General features: G+C 42.8%; 1 protein-coding gene across 2 annotated transcripts in view; it reads left to right on the top strand.

Annotated features, from left to right (window-relative positions):
• The window catches only part of tna (Zinc finger MIZ domain-containing protein tonalli), a 125,558-nt gene that overhangs the window by 86,797 nt on the left and 20,301 nt on the right, over positions 1-18,460 (top strand). For both annotated transcript variants that reach the window (XM_019050744.2, XM_072299620.1), the window contains one exon: positions 4,041-4,200. In XM_019050744.2, the coding sequence (XP_018906289.1) occupies positions 4,041-4,200 (160 nt within the window). The remainder of the gene's footprint in view (positions 1-4,040; positions 4,201-18,460) is intronic.

The raw sequence follows: 18,460 nt of genomic DNA, 5'->3' as shown, positions 1-18,460 counted from the left end.
TTTAAATACCAAAATTCAGAAACACTCAATAATACAATTAAGAAAGCAGGAAACCAATTAAGTCTGAGATTATAAAAAAGTCTACGTGGATCATAAATCTCGAAGAGTCTGCAAATCCTATTCTCAAGTGCTTCCATGTATCGTTTCCTTCTAAACAATACAACGTAGCAAACAAAAATGTTAGGGGTAACTTGGAAAATGAGAAAATTCCTAGCAATTTCACTTTTCATTGCCATTCTCGACTCATTAGAATTAAAAATTTATCACAAAAAAAAAACCCGTTCTCTCAGATTACTCAATGGAGAATTTGCATGCAAATGTTTTATTGCTTCATCTGAAAGTGAGCTGATTTCACAGTATTTTTAAAAAAAAATTTCTGATATTGGAAACCTATACCCATGTTCCCATGTGCCCATGTTCTTTTTACAAACAAGTTGTATTTTAATCCTTAAAATGTCACTGAAAAAAAAAACTCCGGCCGTGGGAGCCGCAATTACGGGCTATATCGACATACCGTCCGTTCCGGGCTCAAAGGCCGAAAATTCCGGCTGCTGGAGCCGTAACTTCGGCCTCTGAACCCGGAGCAATCGAAGCTACGCATCCAGCAGCCGGAATTTTCGGCCTTTGAGCCCGGAACGGACGGTATGTCTATACAGCCCGTAATTGCGGCTCCCACGGCCGGAGTTTTTTTTTTCAGGATTTTGAAGAAGTTGACGTGTGACTTTGGAACGCACTGTATATTGTTACTGTCTGCCTTAGAGTGTTAGCAAAGGCTAAAATACCTCGGAATTTTCCCGGGGCGACGCGACGACAACGTCTGATCCATGACGAGGCGCCGCTCCGTGCCGCCGTTTCTCAAGGTTGTTTTAATAACCGATATCAAATCCTGGCCTAGGCCGATAATAAGTGACATTCGTGGCTCATCCTATAAACCGCGCTGCCCATATCGTGCCCAACTGCCCATCTCACCCCGCCCGGGTCCCGCCTGGGGGACCGTCACATTCACATAGAGTTTTTCCATTCATGAATCGATCGGTCGAGTGTCTTTCGATTCGATTAATTTATCAATTCTTAAGATTTTGAGTAACAGCGTATTCAAACGATTACTTACACTATAGAAAAGAAAGTCACCTGGGTCTAGAGTCCAGACTCTTAATAACATTGATATGAAAAAATATTCTTGATTCAATACGATTTTTTCTTGAATCGAAGAGTCGAGCCTCTTGATCTAGGCGTATTTCCTTTTGATTCAAGCAAAAATTCCGAATGAATCGAGTATTTTTTCTTGTCAATGTTTTTCAGAGTCTGGGCTCTAGATCCAAGCGACTTTTTCTTTCAGTGTATACCTCAGATTCATCAAAAATTATAAACTCTCCAGTTGTCGAGTCAGATTTCTTCAAATCGGCACAGAATCTCCAAAAATGTCAGTCGAAAGCCGTGAAAAGCCTATATTTTATGGAACGCTGGAAAAAAAGATCCGGAGTTTCAGGCTCTTGAAAAATTTACTAGGAAAAATTTTCTTGTCCCAATCGGAGTTTTTCTTGAATCGAGTGGAAATCCGCTTGAACCCAGAGGCTTGGCTCTCGATTCAAGCAAAAATCTGATTTAAACGAGAGTATTTTTTCTCGTCAATTTTTTAAAAGTCTGGACTCTGGATCCAAGCCACTTCTTCCCGAGGGAAAAACAGGATTTCAGGAAAACACACAATACAAATTGGACATATTTATGCTAAAAGGAACTAGGTTATACGCAATCCCTATGCACCCAGTTCTTTTTAGCATAAATATATTCAATTCCAATTCGATTAGTAATCGATCATTGAATTTTCGATGATTCCGAAATTCGATTAATGGATTAATGGAAAACCAGTACATGGGTGTTGCGTGTTGGGTGACTGTCGGGCGATATGTGGCAATCCGGGGCGTTAGTTTTTCCGCTATCGACCACACTCGAATACGGCTCCTCATTTCTCATTGGTGGCCGCTAACCTTATCTATTGTCATGCTTTATTGTCTGTGTCTTCCTTATGGCCGAGTTTTCAACCGATTGAGACCCCACTCGCGGTTTCCACGCCTGAGGTCAACACTGCTGTGCTTAGGAAGAACGCCATATGAGCCTTTAAACGTTGCCATATCTCCTTCAATAAATAGCGAATTTACCGCGGGAAAATTGTTAACATTTTTCCTCAAATCTTTCAGACACTTTTCCCCGCAATTTAATCTAAAATATCTGTCAATTTTCCTTCGATGAAATGTTTATTTTTGAGGAAAGTTATGAATATTTTTCCTTAAAATTTTCAGAATCTTTAGGTGAAATTGCAAACAAAGATATCTGAAAAATTGGGAGGATAATATTTATAAGTTTACCAGGAAATTCGCGTATTATCAAAGGAAATTTGGCAACGCCTGAGGGCTTATACGGCGTTTTTCCTTAGCACGGCAGCACGGCCTGCACGGGCCTTCGTTTCCAGATCAATCTTCCTACTAAGTGAGCAGAGGGTTAATTATTAACTCTTGGTTAGCGTACGAATGAATCCTGCATGTATTAAACGAACGAAAATCGCGCGAAATCTTTAAAAGTTATTAAATCAAATCCGGTGTCATTAGGAGGCAAAGTTGGCGAAGCAGCCGAACAATACGAAAGTAAATAGCGTACAATGATGCCCGCCACCGGCCAACGCGAGGGGAGGGGTTAGTTTTTACGAGCCCCATTCAACAATTGACGCCATAGTAAGTGCCGTGAAGGGGTGATCGCGAGAGGAGGGGGGGGGAGAGAGGGCCGCAGGGAAATAATCACGTCCAATCAATAATGCTCCTGACGTTGATGAAGCCGGCGATCGCCCTCTGTTGATGATTTAGGGATGAACTACCCTTCCGATATGATTTTACACGAGCATGAACGCGTTGGATGCTGTTTTCGGGGTGTCCAACCCGTGGCGCTTGGTTCGGCCCCGGTGACTGTTTGGTGCACTGTTACTGTTGATAGACGCTGTTCTGTTAAGTCACAGAAAAGCGATGTATTTAAATCGATTCATTCTCGTTGATGGCATTGAAAGAGATTTTATATTGTTTGGATGCAATTCGATGTAATGAAGAATCTGTAGGGTGACGCCGAACGACGCAGCGACCGACTTCCTGACGGAAGCGAAAACATATCGTCGGCCTATTCGTCGTGGCCCGGACGGAGGAGCGTAGCTCCATTCCAAGGTTGCAAAATTGACTCAAACAATTAATTTTTTAAGTAAAGATACCAGCACAAGTTTTGTTGAAAATTTATCTGATTTTTGCATGAGATCTGAGGAAAACTCAGTCAGATTTTCAGTTAGAAACATCAAAGATGCTCCTGGTGAATATGCCATTTGCCAAGAGAAATTTGGCAACATTGAAATGGAGTTACGTTTTTTGGTGAGGGCAGAGGCGGATCCAGCAATTTGGCAACACCGGATTCCCTCCATTTAAACCTATGCTAAATAATCGATTCTTGCCGGAGCGCTCCTGGCCCCTCCAAAATCGATATATTTCCATTGGTTTAAACGGAGAGAAGGCAATGTTGCCAATTTGCTGGATCCGCGAATGGGTGAGGGAAACATAGAGTACATAGAGTCGTAATGTAAATGGGAGAGCTGGCGCCATGTTCTGCTCGACGAATTCCGAGCCCGGTGTGCGCCGAGTTCGGGTCGCTTTTTCAATACATTTTCGATCCAAAATGACGGTGTGGAATACGTGGTAATTCCTATCTCCTTTGTTGTTTTTGTTGTTGTCATCGGATGGCCGGGTACCCGTGTATCGCAAACAATCGATTATGTATCGAAAAAGTGACCCGGCGTCACACAGGAGTCTCGGAATTCGGGACATGGAAAATGCTTAAAAGTGGCGCCAGCTCTCCCACTTACATTACGACTCTATATACTCTATGGAGGGAAACGACGTCCTGAGTGGCTTCATACATAGCAAACATGAATTAATTTGTGGATTTCCAGTGGTTTTCACAGTCGTGCGAGATGGATTTATAAGGGTTGGTTTGCGGTTTCTGTTTGACAGGGGTAGCGGCGTGGGTGGATATGGAGGAGAGTACAACCACCCCCCGACGTCGGCACTGAACAACGCGATGGTGGCTGCTGCTGCGACCGCCACCGCTACCGCCACTGCTAGCGTTGTCGCACTCCAGGAGCGGCAAGACATGAACAACCAGTTCGTCCAGGTAACACCATCACTTTCTCAGCTTTTTCTTTTTCTTCCTTCTATGTAATTGCCCAAAAACCCCGAGTACTACTGCCGACTGCCGTGCTATGGAAGAACAGGGTGTCTACAAGTCCGGAATTTCCGGAAAGTCCGGAGATAGTACTGATTTTCTGAGAGCGGTCCGGATGTACTGAAAAAGTGCGGAAATTCCGCAGAAAGGTCCGGAATTTTTTAAATGTGTTGTCATTTTTGTCGCAATTTCAAATTTTTTAAATTTTCGAATTTCGTCAAATGGACTTACTGAAAAAGTACGGAATTTTTCTGTTGTAGGAGGTACTGAATTTCTTGAGAATGTACTGAAAAAATTCTGTAAAAGGACTTATTTTTGACCAGCCTGTTTTAGTAGACACCCTGAATAACGCCGTATGAGCCTTCAAACGTTACCGTATCTCCTTCAAGAAATAACGAATTTACCGGGAAAATTGTTAACATTTTCCCATCAATCTTTCAGACAATTTTTCCCGCAATTTAATCAATATTTTCCGAAAATTTCAAGAAAAAGAAGCATAATTTTCCTATAAAATACATGTTTTATCCGGAGAAATTTGGCAACTCTCGAATGTTCACACGGTTCATCCTTAGCACGGCAGGATATGAATGCGACTTGAAATTAGCTCTATCAAAAGTCCGCTAAAAAAGTGTAATCCTCTCCGCAATAGTGTTAAGGAGAACAGATTCCGCTCCGTGTTCATATCATCCGGGGTTTAAGGCGCTTCATAGACTCCGGCGTAAAATTTCATTCAAAATGTTTAAAATTACTAATGTCTGAGAATTCGCGAGGCTAATCGCCTTTAGCAATTAAGGCGCACCAAACTGAAACGTAAGTAAAGGCGGTCTCCCTTCAAATACCTATATTACAAAGAGAAGAGTTAGGTTAAGTTGGGTTAAGCAACTAAACTAACTCCACGGCGGAGCTTGAAGTATCTTGAGAAATGAAGGCGCACCGTGAGAAAATAAATTCCGCTCCGTATTCTTATCATTCGGGTTAATGGGCGCTGTATACTGCCGTGCTAAGGAAGAACGTCGTATAAACATTCAAGAGTTGCCAAATTTCCCCGAAAACTTGTATTTTTGGAAAAGTTATTCGCATTTTTCCTCAAATTTTCCGATATTTTAGATTAAATTGGGTACAAAATTGTCTGAAAAATTGGAAGAAAAATAATCAGAATTTTTCCAGTAAATTCGTTGGTTATTAAAGGAAATATGACAAGGCCTGATGGCTCATACGGCGTTTTTCCTTAGCAAGGCAGTATAGAGTCCAGCACAAAATTTCACTCCAAAATGTTTACCCGTGCAGACCGAATGTTCACTATGCGAACCAAACTACACCGTGTTCCATACGGCCCGAACTTAGGCGAGCTTTTTTCAGTGCACTTTCCCATGAAATGCATCAAATTCAAAACAATCACAAATTCTCCGTCGGGGTGCACTTTTGCATTTTAATGATTCGAAAGCTGAAAACTTTCTTCGTGGCAATCGACTGGATATCGAATCCGAGTGAAAATGCGACAGCGATAAAAGCTGATTGTAGGTCAGAGCTGGACGAGTTGAAAGCTACGGGCGACGGAAGCGAGAGGGAGCGGGTGAGCCGGCGGCGGTGGGAGTGCGGGTGGGGGTGGGGCGGGGGCAAGGAACGGAGGGTGAGAGAGAGGGGCGGATCGGATGAGGGTGAGTGATTCACTGATACGGGCATCTGACCTATTTAGGGATGGACGGGGACGCCGACAGCCGACAGGACGGGAGACGGGAGCGACGAGCGTCAAGTCAGAGGAAGGTGGAGCACCGCTGTGCAAGGACGGAGCGAAACGGGGGATGGAGCGCGCCGCACAGTGGGGTCGAATAAATCGGAAAATTCGGACGTGATGAGGAAAATCTCAAAGTTTTTATCTTTGCCAATATGAACATAAATACCATATTGCCAAAGAAACATAATTTGGAATAGATTCCAGGCAAACTTTTTTGCTCTAGACGCCGGAATCCACTCTTGAAAGCTTCTAATCGTAACTTACCAATTTTTTCCTGACGTTTTCGCTATTTTCCCTGACATTTCCAGGTTTTCCGTAACTTTTGTAAATTCCCTGTTATCTCCCGATATTTCCTGACTGTGGCAAACTGTGACTGTGTTTATTTTTGCCAATATGAACAGGTTTGTCACAGTCAGGGAATATCGGGAGATAACAGGGATTTACAAAGTTACGGAAAACCTGGAAATGTCAGGGAAAATGGCGAAAGTGTCAGGCAAAAATTGGTGATTTACCATTAGCAGCTTTCAAGAGTGGATTTGACGTCTAGAGTAAACAAGTTTGCCTGGAAACTATTCGAATGGGTCACTAAACCTTGTTTATTTTATTGAATATTCTGTAAGTACTATGTGAGTAGATAAAGTGGTGATTTTTCCGCATTTTTATGGAGCCGAAATCGCGGAGAAAACCGCTTTTGAAAAATCTAAAAATTGCAAGACATTTCAAACGCAGCCGAATGGCGGGAAGCTGACGGTGTTGATGTACTGCGGTAGTCATATCGCAGTCTTCTCTCATTTTCCTCTGATGTTTGTTAAAATAAAACGTATTACAATGTGGAATTGTTGCTTCTTTATTACAGCTAACATATGAATGAGATTCGAGTTTTAAATTCAAAAGATATAGTTTCGACTTTATTATTGTTCTCATATACAAAGAGCAGATAGAGATTGGACTGACGTCGTGGAAACCCGTGCCCGCTTCTGATTGGTGCCGGATGACATCATTCGGCGCGGCGCGAAACCGGGGCGTTTTAAATTTGCGTATAAGTTGAGCGATTTGAACTGCGCATTTCTCAGTTGTTGAGTTAATTATTCGCGTTTGTAATGTGCGCATCGTGTTCTATGCGTCATTTTCCTTCAGAAAACTATATTCGCAAGTCAAAATTCGTTCATGGTTTAGTGACCCATTATGTCTCTTTGGCAATATGGTATCTGTGTGGAAAATTTAAAAGTTTTTATCTTTGCCAATGTGAAACAGCTTTGCCGCAGTCAGGGAAAATCGAAAAATGTCAGGGACTTTTGAAAAGTCAGGGAAAATCTGGAAATGTCAGGGAAAATGGCGAAAGTGTCAGGAATAATTGGTAAAGTAGCTTTCAAGAGTGGATTTGACGTCGGAATTTTGGTCAAAAATTTCATGTCCAACCCACCGTGCGACGCCAAGCTCGAGAGGATAAGCCCGCGTCCTTTGTTGCCGCAGCTTTTGTCTAAATCTGCGACGCGGGTGTGGATTCAAACCCTGGTCTTGCACGGAAACCGTAATAAAGTGTTTTCAAAAGTACCGCCGCTACCTGTAATTTTGTGAACGAGACTACATTGACGATTATCTAACGGATTTGATACTGAGAGGGATGAATTTCCCCACCCACGAGACTGGTTTCTCAGGACCTCAGCGTGACCAAAGTAAGGGAAACCTTGACCAAGTCAAGGAATTCTAAGAAAATCGGGAAAGTCAGGGAAATGTTTTGGAATTTTGCTAGAAATCAAGAAGGGTTTTCATTTGAAGAGAAAATTGCACCGAATAGTTGTGCCGTAGAATTTATTTGATTTTAAGTCGCGAGAAAAATTGATCAATTTAACTATAGAAATTGACTGACTTCGAGAGACTAGAGCCAAGTCACATCGTATGTCAGTTGTTTCCCCCTGCAGATAGGTGCTAGGTGCAGATAGGTCAGCTAGAAGTACACCGAAATAAAAGGATGCTGATTCAACATTCTGGATGTAAAAAAGTGTGCAAAAACTCTTGAAACGTTGAATTAACCGCTACAACAGTTAATTTAGCAATGTCAAGATGTAAAACTAACTGCTGTGGCGGTTGACTCAGCGTTTTGTGAGTTGTCGCACACTTTTTTACATCCCGAATGTTAAATCAGCATCCTTTTTTTCCGGTGTAGCACTTCCTAATTCAAAAATACAGCTGTCATTTCGTCGTGCCTCTGACGTAAGGGCGTACCTCAATTCATTTCCACGTAAGCCCTGGAAAGCAAGTAGTTGTAAGGATAACACTGCCGTGCTAAGGAAGAACACCGTATGTGCCTTCAGACGTTGTCAAATTTCCTCTGACAAAACATGTATCCGCGAAGAAAATTTCGCTTATAGCGTCGAAATTTTCAGATGTTTTACATCAAATTGTAAACAAAATTGTCTGAAACATTGGAGGCTAAACATTCAAAATTTTCCCAGCGAATTCGTTTTTTATCGAAGGAAATATGGCAACGTCTGAAGGCTCATATCGCGTTCTTCCTTCGAACGGCACATCTCTATACTGAGTACGTCATCCCTGACGTCAGAGGCGGGCGTGACGATTCGTCACCTGGAAAACGCGAGAAGGACAACCATCCCGGGTTCCATCACGGAGCTTTTCACCAAGGTCGGGGATTTCGTAAATGCGTGACTACTTGTTGAGCGCCCCCCTTCCCCCCAATTTGGAAGGAGGCGTCCCGGGAGGGGGGGTAGGCGCGGCGACGCAACCCCTCGGGCGAGGACGGCCACGCGACACGCGGCGTAACGTGTAGCCCGTAACGTAATGACCTTCGTCGTCGCCGCCGCCGCGCATTACTCGTGAATTAAACGGCAGCGTGGGCCGGGCCGTTGCCCACTCACTCACGCACCCTTCCCTCCCCCTCCCCCACCCCCCGGGCGCCCACTCCCCCTCTGGCCTTCACCGACCGACCCCCATTCCCCGTTTCGCACGCCCACCATCTTGTCGCTTCGGGGAACGATGACGTCACCGCGGCCCGCGCATCCACCCGCTCTTGCCGCCGCGCCATCCTCGGGGAAAACGTAGTATGAACTTTTGAATGTTGCCTGTAAAAACTTTACAACACTGTATAGTTTTTAGTTGCTAAGTGATTTCTCCCTGCTGTTCTGTTTATGCTGTTGATATATAAAAGGTTATTGCGATTCAGTTTGGTTTCCTCCGGTATTTGAGATTATTTATTTACTGATTAGTTTAGCTATTGAAAATAGCTCCATTTGGTGACCCCGACGTGATTATATACTCGAAATCTCTAGTCAAAGTGAAAAATAATAAGGAATTAGAGTGAAGATGAAATGTTTGTAATTGAGATAACCTAAAAAAAAAATAAGAGAGTAAAAGTAGACGTTGCGTTTAACACTTTGACAAGAGCATTTCTTACTAATTTATTATTGAGGATGCAGTGAGCGGTTTTTCGCCTCCATCCGATAATAATATGAATGCAGTGAGCGGTTTTCGCCTCCATTCGATAATAATATGAATGCAGTGAGCGGTTTTCGCCTCCATTCGATAATAATATGAATGCAGTGAGCGGTTTTCGCCTCCATTCGATAATAATATAAATGCAGTAAGCGATATTGTCGCATACAAACTGAGAGCTTAAAAGCTACATCATAGAGAATGTAGTGAGCGATATTTTTCGCCTCCATTCCCGATGTGAACTCATGAATTAAGCTTGGATAGAAATAAGATTGCAGTGAGCGATATTTTCGCCTCCATTCTTATCCTTGCAATACTTGTGTAAGACCTGGGCCTAGGCTTCTCATTCGATCGGACAGAGGCGGTGTCTCGACACGAACGAAAATTCTAAAATAAAAAAAAAAAAAAACGCATTGCCAGGTACATTGTTACCAGGCAAGCTTGATGATGGATTAATGTCATTCAGACTGCATAATTTGATAATTGAAAATTGTGTAAATCCATTTATTGATTTGTAATGCCGTTGGAAGCGGTAAAGTGCGGTTCTTAAAAAATAATAATGAAGAGATCAAGAACTGTCAAGGCATCGAAAGCTTCGCGAATCAGCCCAACGCCTCCCAATACTGATCATCATGAAAAGTTGAATGGATTATTAACCTCAAAAGAACAATTGGAGCGCAATCATTGCGAAGCGATAGTCAATCTTGGTTTCCCCACATGTATTTGTAAGAAAAAGGAAACATTAACAGCAAAAGATTTAGAAAATATACACAACAAAATCAATCAGGCGGTACAATCACTGAATGCTTTGAAGGTGGATACTACCTCTTGGGACCCACTAGTGGTTCATTTAGCAACTGCAAAATTCGATCAAAGCACACTGACGGAATGGGAAAAGGTGGTGCCTACAAAAGATCCCCCAAGGCTTCAAGAGCTGCTTGAGTTTTTAAAGAAACGTTCATTTTTACTTGAGTCGGTAGAGCGCAGAAAGTCGCAGTCAATTCCGAGGGACTAAGATCCAGATCTTCCGCAGATCTAATTTCGAGAGGAACAGATGCTGAAAGCTTGAAACTTTCAACAATTTGGTGGAACGGACCAGAAACACATGACACAGCTACATGACAGAATGGAAATTACGACCCTCCCAATTCTCCTCATCATGGTGGACTTTGGGAGTCAGCAATAAATAATCTCAAATACCGGAGGAAACCAAACTGGATCGCAATAACCTTTTATACATAAACAGCATATACAGAACAGCAGGGAGAAATCACTTAGCAACTAAAAACTATACAGTGTTGTAAAGTTTTTACATTGCCAAATTGGACTGCATTTTGCAATTTGGAGCTATAAATCTGGCTCTTCTGGAAAAACATTTATGTGCATGGGGAAACTAATGGCAAATACGTTGTTTCTAAACGGGGCTAGGATTTATAGTTCCAAATTGCAAAATGCGGTCCAATTTTCCCGTGTAAAATATTTATTCGTAGAAGTGGTCGTTGATATGGACATTTTTCCCTGAAAGCGTCGTATACTGCACGTCAAATGACGAATAAAACTTTCTGAAGAATTTCAAGTAAAATATCCCGAAATTTCCGGGAATTTTGTTTTTTTTTGGGGGGGAAGGAAATTTGGCAACGTCCGATGGCTCGAGTGACGTTTTTTCTCGACACGGTAGAGTACGTCAAAGAAAGTTTCCCCTGGTTCAGTGGTTCATTGCCGCTGTTAAAGGGTGGCTATGACGTGGAAAACCCCAACTAACCGAGATTAGTCAGGGAAAGAAATTGGATTAGGGTGACCCGGAAAGAGTCAGGTGGAAAGAAGCCCAAAAATTTAACTAGAAATTGCGTTGTGGCGCGATTTATGGCAAAAAATGGGCGAATTAATGTGCCGCGACGCCTCGCATACTTTTAGCTCGTTTTTTTACGGGATCAGAAAATTTGGGGGTGAATGATCGGATGGGAAGCTGGATCAGGCCATTCGGGACCGTAATCTTCTAGGAAGGAAAGCCATCGCCATGCTTAATGGGATCCTTTGGGACCAAAGGATTTCCAAAGACAACAAGAAGAGGATTTATAACTCGGTTGTCAAGCCTATTATCACCTATGGCAGTGAAGTGTGGCAGTTGAAGAAGCGGACCCAAGAAATGCTCAAGGCGACCGAGATGGATTTCTGGCGAAGATCGGCTGGAATCTCGAGGAGAGAACGTGTCAGGAATGAACGTGTCCGAGAGATAATGGGCGTTGAGGGGACGATTGTGCACGATATCATGACCAAGCAATTGGTATGGTATGGGCATGTGCAGAGAATGGCTGATACCAGGTTGCCGAAGAAGGTGTTGGAGTGGGTCCCCCCAGGTAGGCGACGGAGAGGGCGTCCAGCCAAACGGTGGGTAGAGGGCATCCATGAAGAGATGGAGAGATGCCACCTTCCGGAGGATCTCTACCATGACAGATTCCTGTGGAGAATAGGCGTCGCAGAGCGCCCTAGCGCGCCGTAAAAGCGGCTCATACATACATCCAGAAAATCTTTAAATTTTTCTTATCATCTCATACTGTCTCAGAAGTATTGGAATTTTCTCAAATTTTTTCGATAGAAACGTGAAAAAGTCAGAAAATTCCACCCTTAGGTTTCTCTGGTTATCCTGTATTCGTGTTACGTCACAGGGAAGCGATGGAACCAGAGACAGATGGGAAAGAAGGGGTGTGCTCGTTAGTTAAACGGCCGTAAGAATGAATGTGAATTAGTGAGCGCCAGTGACGTCAGCGGCGACGTCGACGAGGTTGCCGGATTTTAACTCATGAGCCCTGTCCAAAACGCAGTTGTCCCATGCCCACGGCTCATGATGTAGCACTCAGTTGGCGCTTAGTTCCGTTTGATTTAAGTAAAACAATCAATTTTTTTAAGTCCTCCTTGAACGATCCCGTGCGTTCTCGGCAGTCACGACGAGTTAACCTCAAAGCAGTGAGCAGGTATGGGTAGATGGTATTGGAGAAGGACGTCCAACCAGTACTGCCGTGCTAAGGAAAAACGCCGTATGAACCTTCAGGCGTTGCTAAGTTTCTTTAGATAAAACACAAATTCCTGGTGAACTTATGAATATTTTCCTTCCAATTTTTTAGATAATTTTGTTCGCAATTTTACCTGAAGTTCCTGAAAAATTTCATGGGAAAATACTCGTAACTTTCCTAAAAATAAACATGCTTTATTGAGGGAAATGTGGCAACTCTCGAATGTTCATACGGCGTTTTTCCTCAGCATGGCAGAGTAGGAGGAATGGATATGTTTAGAAGGACCCGGATTTTTGGCGGTGTAATTGTTTGTTTATTTGACGGGACAAAGGCTAAGTGGCAACAAGCGTGGTAAGCCACGGAGCCAACGTCACGGTTGCCATGACAACAGAATGCATTGTTTGGGGGTTGCGACGGGAGAGGTGGAAGCGGATCCCACCGTCCGCCCTCAGTCCCTGAGTCCCTCGTTCTCGTTCCGCGGGGCTTACCCCGTTCCCGTTCTCCTTCCATCCCTGCTCATCCCGCTTTCTTAATTCCCCCTTTTTCTCTATCCCTCCCACCCCCCCCCCCCACCCTCGAGCCCCGGCGATGAGCTTTCTTTTGGCTTTTAAACTCAATGACAAGTCTCTATCACTTCCCTCTCCGCTCATGGTTGCCGGAATGTAAGCTTTCAACTTTCATCCCCTTGTTCTCTCTCCCCCCCTCTCCCTCCACCTCCCTCTCTCTTTCCTTTGGAGATTTATCAGTCAGTTGCCACAGTCAGGGAAAACCGGGAAATGTCAGGGAATTTCAAAAAGTCAGGGAAAACCGGGAAATGACAGGGGATTTTAAAGTCAGGGAAAACAGGGAAATGACGGGAAAATTCATTAAATCACCTTCATTTGCATTCTAGAATGGGTTTGAGGTTTCGAACAACAAATTTTGCCTGAAAACTATTTTCAATTATGCCTTCTTAATCATCCGTCACATCTTCAATTGTCAGGGAATTTCACCGAAATGTGTCAGGGAAATCAAGAAAATGTTAAGAAATTCGATTTTCCGAATTCTGTGGCAACCCTGAAATCAGTTTATGCCAAATGGACCGCCTTAAATAGAAAGGAGCCAAGCCACATCCGCCATTGCCATATTTAATGCGGCAATTTAATTTTTTAATATGAAAACGGTTTTTGCAGATTTTGATATTCGGTGGTGCGTATCGAAACCGAATATTCGTTTATACGAGCTGAAAGTTCCGTTTGACAAACCTAATAGTTTGTGGTCCTATAGGACGCCCGAGGTTAAATTCATGAACGTTTTCTCGGTGTAGAATTTTACATATCTCCTCAAAGTGAGTAGTGAGAAATTGATGATCGATGTATTACTTAACTCGTGATACCTATTGAGGATTTTGCAGTGGTGTATATTAGCCGTATTCGAAAAAAGTAGAAAGGGAGGGGACCAGTAGGCAAGCTAGATGAGGCACAGTAGGGCGCGAGATGAACAAATGATTTGGAGGATATCGGAGGTGGGGGAAGAGGGGGGGGGGGGGGGGCGGCGGCACGAAGGAAAAAGTGTGTACGTAAAATTGGTGCAATGCGGTGGCACTTGGCCAAATGCAACCACCGCTGCCTTGAGCTAGGCGCCGCGCCGCCGCAGCCGCGCAGTTAGGAGAAATTTCTGTTTTGTCAACCAACTACACTATCATGTTAGAAAAGAACGACATACTCTCTCTTTTTATTCTAGCAGCTTCAAGATCTTCACCAAAAATAAAAAAAAAATCGATGAAATGAAACTGTTACTCGGATAATTTGGACTTCATTTGGATTGCATTTTGCAAAAAGGAACCAAGAGCATTCCGATGTTGCTAAGATTGTGCAACTTACATTCTTTGCAATAAAATTACTGAAGTCTTGCAAAAAATTAAAGTTACAAAGGTAATTTTCGTCTTGAATTTATAGTTTATTGAGAGTAAGGATGAAGCTTGTTTAGATGATCAGTTTAAATTTGCAAAGTCAAAAAAGTTGCACCATCTTAGCGACATTGGAATGCTTTTGGTTCCTTTTTGTAAAATGCAATGCATTTTGCAGTTCTAAGGAAGAACGCCGTGTGAGCCTTCAGACGTTGCTCTATCGCCTTCAATAAAAAACAAAGTTCCCAAGGAAATCGTGAATATTTTTCTTCAAATGTTTTAGACAATTTTGCTCGCAATTTGATCCAAAATATCCGCAAGTTTCAAGGAAAAATATGCATAACTTTCCTCTAAAATATATGTTTTTTCCGGAGAAATTCGGCAACTCTCGAATGTTCATACTGCGCGGCGTTCTTTCTTATAAGGCGTCAGCGACGACCTGGATGACCCCCTAAAGTAAGATTGGCATAGAACTGCCGAACTCCTCTAAAACCACCCCTCATCCTGAAAAAATTCAAGTTCAAGATCGAGGGGGGTGGTTCTTCGACTTATTAGGCTCATCGGATAAACCTATTTTCGCGGAATTTCTCAGTCGGAATCTACCTTTTCGTTTCCACTTTGGATAAAAAGAGGTTTTTTGTTCTTGCTTTTTTCAATGTGGGTGCATAGGCTGGACACTGAGTGTGAAGCGCAGGCTGGGTGGAAAATCATTGGGCTTCCAAGTTATTCTCATCAATGCCTTAGGCTCCTTCTTCCGCTCTCGGTTTCGTAGTTGGGTGTGCAAGACGCCAAGACGCCAACACCAGGATTTTATCGGCTAGTCACAATCCATTTTACGCGTTTTCTATTAGCTCCCGGCTAATGATCAAACGCTGCCAAACCGTTCCATTGATTTTTCAAACCAGTCGCGTGGCGTACTTTGCGATCCATCGATATGTCCCATTTGAAGCTGTGGTAAATAATCGATTATAAAGGTGTTCAATGCAAACACCCTGCTTATCGATACTTTTCCGTAGAATTAAATGGCAGATCAATCGATGTTTCGCAAAGCTCGCCACCTTACTGTTTCGAACGCTCCCGTTCGTTGCAAGGCAGTTTGTTCGCCGAAAAGTCACCAAAAATGCAATGCAGTGACCTCGCCTTGTTTCGAGAAGGTCTCCAAGCTCTCATGTCGAATTTTGCTGGAGAAAACGAACCCACGATTTTAACCATATTTTGCGATCAGGGGCCGTTCATAAAATAAGTAACGCTCTATGGGGAGGAGGGAAGCTGAGGAGAGCGTTACGCCATTAAGTTTACGTTACAAGGGGAGCCACAAAGGGGCTGGGGGGAGGGGGGAGTCGAAAAATCCGGAATTTAGCTTTCCTCGGGCGCCTCGCGATAATTGGATTGCATTTTGCAAAAAGAAACCGAGAGCATTCCAATGTTGCTGTGATTGTGCAACTTGCATTCTTTGCAATAAAATCACAGAAATCATCCACAAAATTAAATTTACTAAGGTAATTTTTGTCTTGAATCTATAGTTTACTGGGAGTGAAGATCAAACTTGTTTAGATGATCAGTTCATGTTTGCAGGGTAAAAAAATTCGCACAATCGTAGCGACATTGGAATGCTCTTGGTTTCTTTTTGCTAAATGAAATCAGTGGCGCGTGGCGTGCTTTTCGATAAATCGATTGATCTGCCATTTAAACCTATGAAATAGGATCGATAAACAGGGCGTTCGCAACGAACATCTTAATAATCGATTCTTTACCACAGATTCAAATGGGCAAATATCGATATATCGTAAAGCACCCTATGCCACTGAATCAAATTCAATTAAAAGCGCAAAGCACCTCGTATTTGAGTAAAAATTATCGGTCTTACATTGCGCTAAAGCTCCATTTAGCAACAGTGAGGAGATAGTTTGTCCAGTCGATTGTTTATTCGCTTTTCGTGTCGTTAATCGTAGACTCGAGTTCCGGCGTTGCATGATTTGATGATTTCGGCCTGTGCTGCCCGCAACTCCGCAACTTCAGCCAGTCATGCCCTCTTCAAGCAATTCTCGTAGCTGCGCACCTCGGGCTACTGCCGAGCCTTGAACAAGAATAAAACTCACAATCGGTGCTCAAATTATGATTATCAATGATATTCGTATTTTCTCATACAAGTTTTCCGAGAATATTGCTGGACGAACCTTAACAAGTTCAGAGGCGTGGCGTGCTTTGCGATATATCGATTGATCTGCCATTCAAACCTATGGAAAAGGATTGATAAACAGGGTGTTCGCAACGAACTCCCTAATAATCGATTCTTTACGATAACTTCAAATGGAAAGTTATCGATATTCGATGATTCACGCCTTGCCTCTGTGCAAGAGTTGCATTTTGAAAGTCGAATGAGTTCAAAATTCCCACTGTTAGTACAGCTCCAGCCGTACCGAGATTCTCTCATTTTCTACCTACCAGCGGAACAGACTTTTTCGGCAGCATCCATCACTAACTTTTCACGTCTCTAAGATATTTGAACCGCCCCGCCACTGAGCAAGTTCCCGATTTTTCTTAAAATTCTACGTTCACGCATTCGTCCCCCGAAAAATTCCGAATTTATTGAAAAGCCCTACATCTAATTGGTATTACTAAATGATTACCCCTTAGCACCAAAAATCAACCAAAAAGTCTGAATTTTTCTCATGTTTCGCACCTGTTCATGTTTCGCGCATGTTTCATGTTTGTCACTCGTGTTCCTTGTTTGCTGAAAAGGTAAACGCGTTTTTTTTTACGTTCGATGGGGCTCTGCAAATTCTGTTTACGCTCTCCGCTGCATGGCAGCGCACTCCTTCCCGCGTTGTATCTGCCGTGATGCCGTTTTACACTTCAAAAGAGGAAGCTGTAGTAAAGCTCAAACTTTTCTGACTGAACAAGCTCAAGAAAGTACCCTCTTATAATCTAATCCCTGTTAATATCTTGGAACTTGCGTGTTGAATATTTGGTAGCGATGTTATCCAAAAAATAGGACGTTAAAAGGCATGACTCTGATTTTTCCGCATAATGCTTGGCAACACCGTGCGCGCGATAATGACTTGACATAATTTACCCATGAAAGCTTCGAACACAAGCTTGCTTCGCGAATCATACCGTTCTGCGTAGCGTAGGTGACAGAGTGCTTTTATTCGGGAAATAATGTCTCCTACAAAAGACTGCGAAGTAATACGTTAAATGCCCAGGTAACGCAGAACAAAGTTAACGCAGTGCTGGAAAATCTTGGGAAAGTTGTAAGGTTCACTCTAAAAATCTTATAGACAAAGGGGGAACTCTCTCTTAAAATGAAAAAGCCAAGAAAGTGAAAAAAAAACAATCACAACATCATGCAGTTACTATACTTAACGTAAAGGTTGGCTTTTAATAAATTTTTCTGTAACGTAGAACCGCTTAATTTTGGCACTGTGCCGATATTAAACCAAGCTATGCTTCTTTGAATTGTTAAATTTCTTGGGAAATTAAACAATCTTAAGATATAAAATACTCCTCACCACCCCCTTTTCATGACAGCGCGTATAATAATTCGCCGAAAGTGCTTCGAAACCTCGTACAGCGTGCAAATTTTCGCGGCATCATAGCGCATGGCGCTCAATAATTCTCCGTTGCCAGTTGTCTCATTAAATTAACAAATTCCGAGTTTTGTTTCTCGATTTTCAAGTCCTCGAGTCAGTATGACATTCTTTGGATTAGCTTATTTTTAAAATCTAAATCGTCCGACTTTTTAAAAAAAATGGGAGCTCCCAATATGTGAAATATACGAATATACATACTGTCCCGTGTGCTTTCGGGTTAGTTTAAAACAAAAAACGAGAAAGTAAAAACGAGGAAGAGACGAGGATATTGACAAAAGAATCAGAATTTCAATTAAGTAAGGACGTTTGACTATTTGCCTAGGCATGTGAAAAAATGCCTGATTCGACTATTGGCCTGCTACACCCACACACCAGTGAAGGTAATTCTGTCATTTTCTCAACCCGCCTGACAACACTGCCCATTACCCACCCAATAATTGCTAGACTCGCATGAAATTGTGCTTAATTCTTTTCCAAACCTTGAAGCGGCTTCCTGTTGTCGGCCGCGCGAGCTAAAATCACTCGACTTGTT

This window comes from Bemisia tabaci, chromosome 4 (assembly GCF_918797505.1).
Source record: "Bemisia tabaci chromosome 4, PGI_BMITA_v3".
NCBI lineage: Eukaryota > Metazoa > Arthropoda > Insecta > Hemiptera > Aleyrodidae > Bemisia > Bemisia tabaci.
The sequence above is the reverse complement of the archived record's forward strand: the minus strand, read 5'-3'. Positions and strand labels throughout refer to the sequence as shown.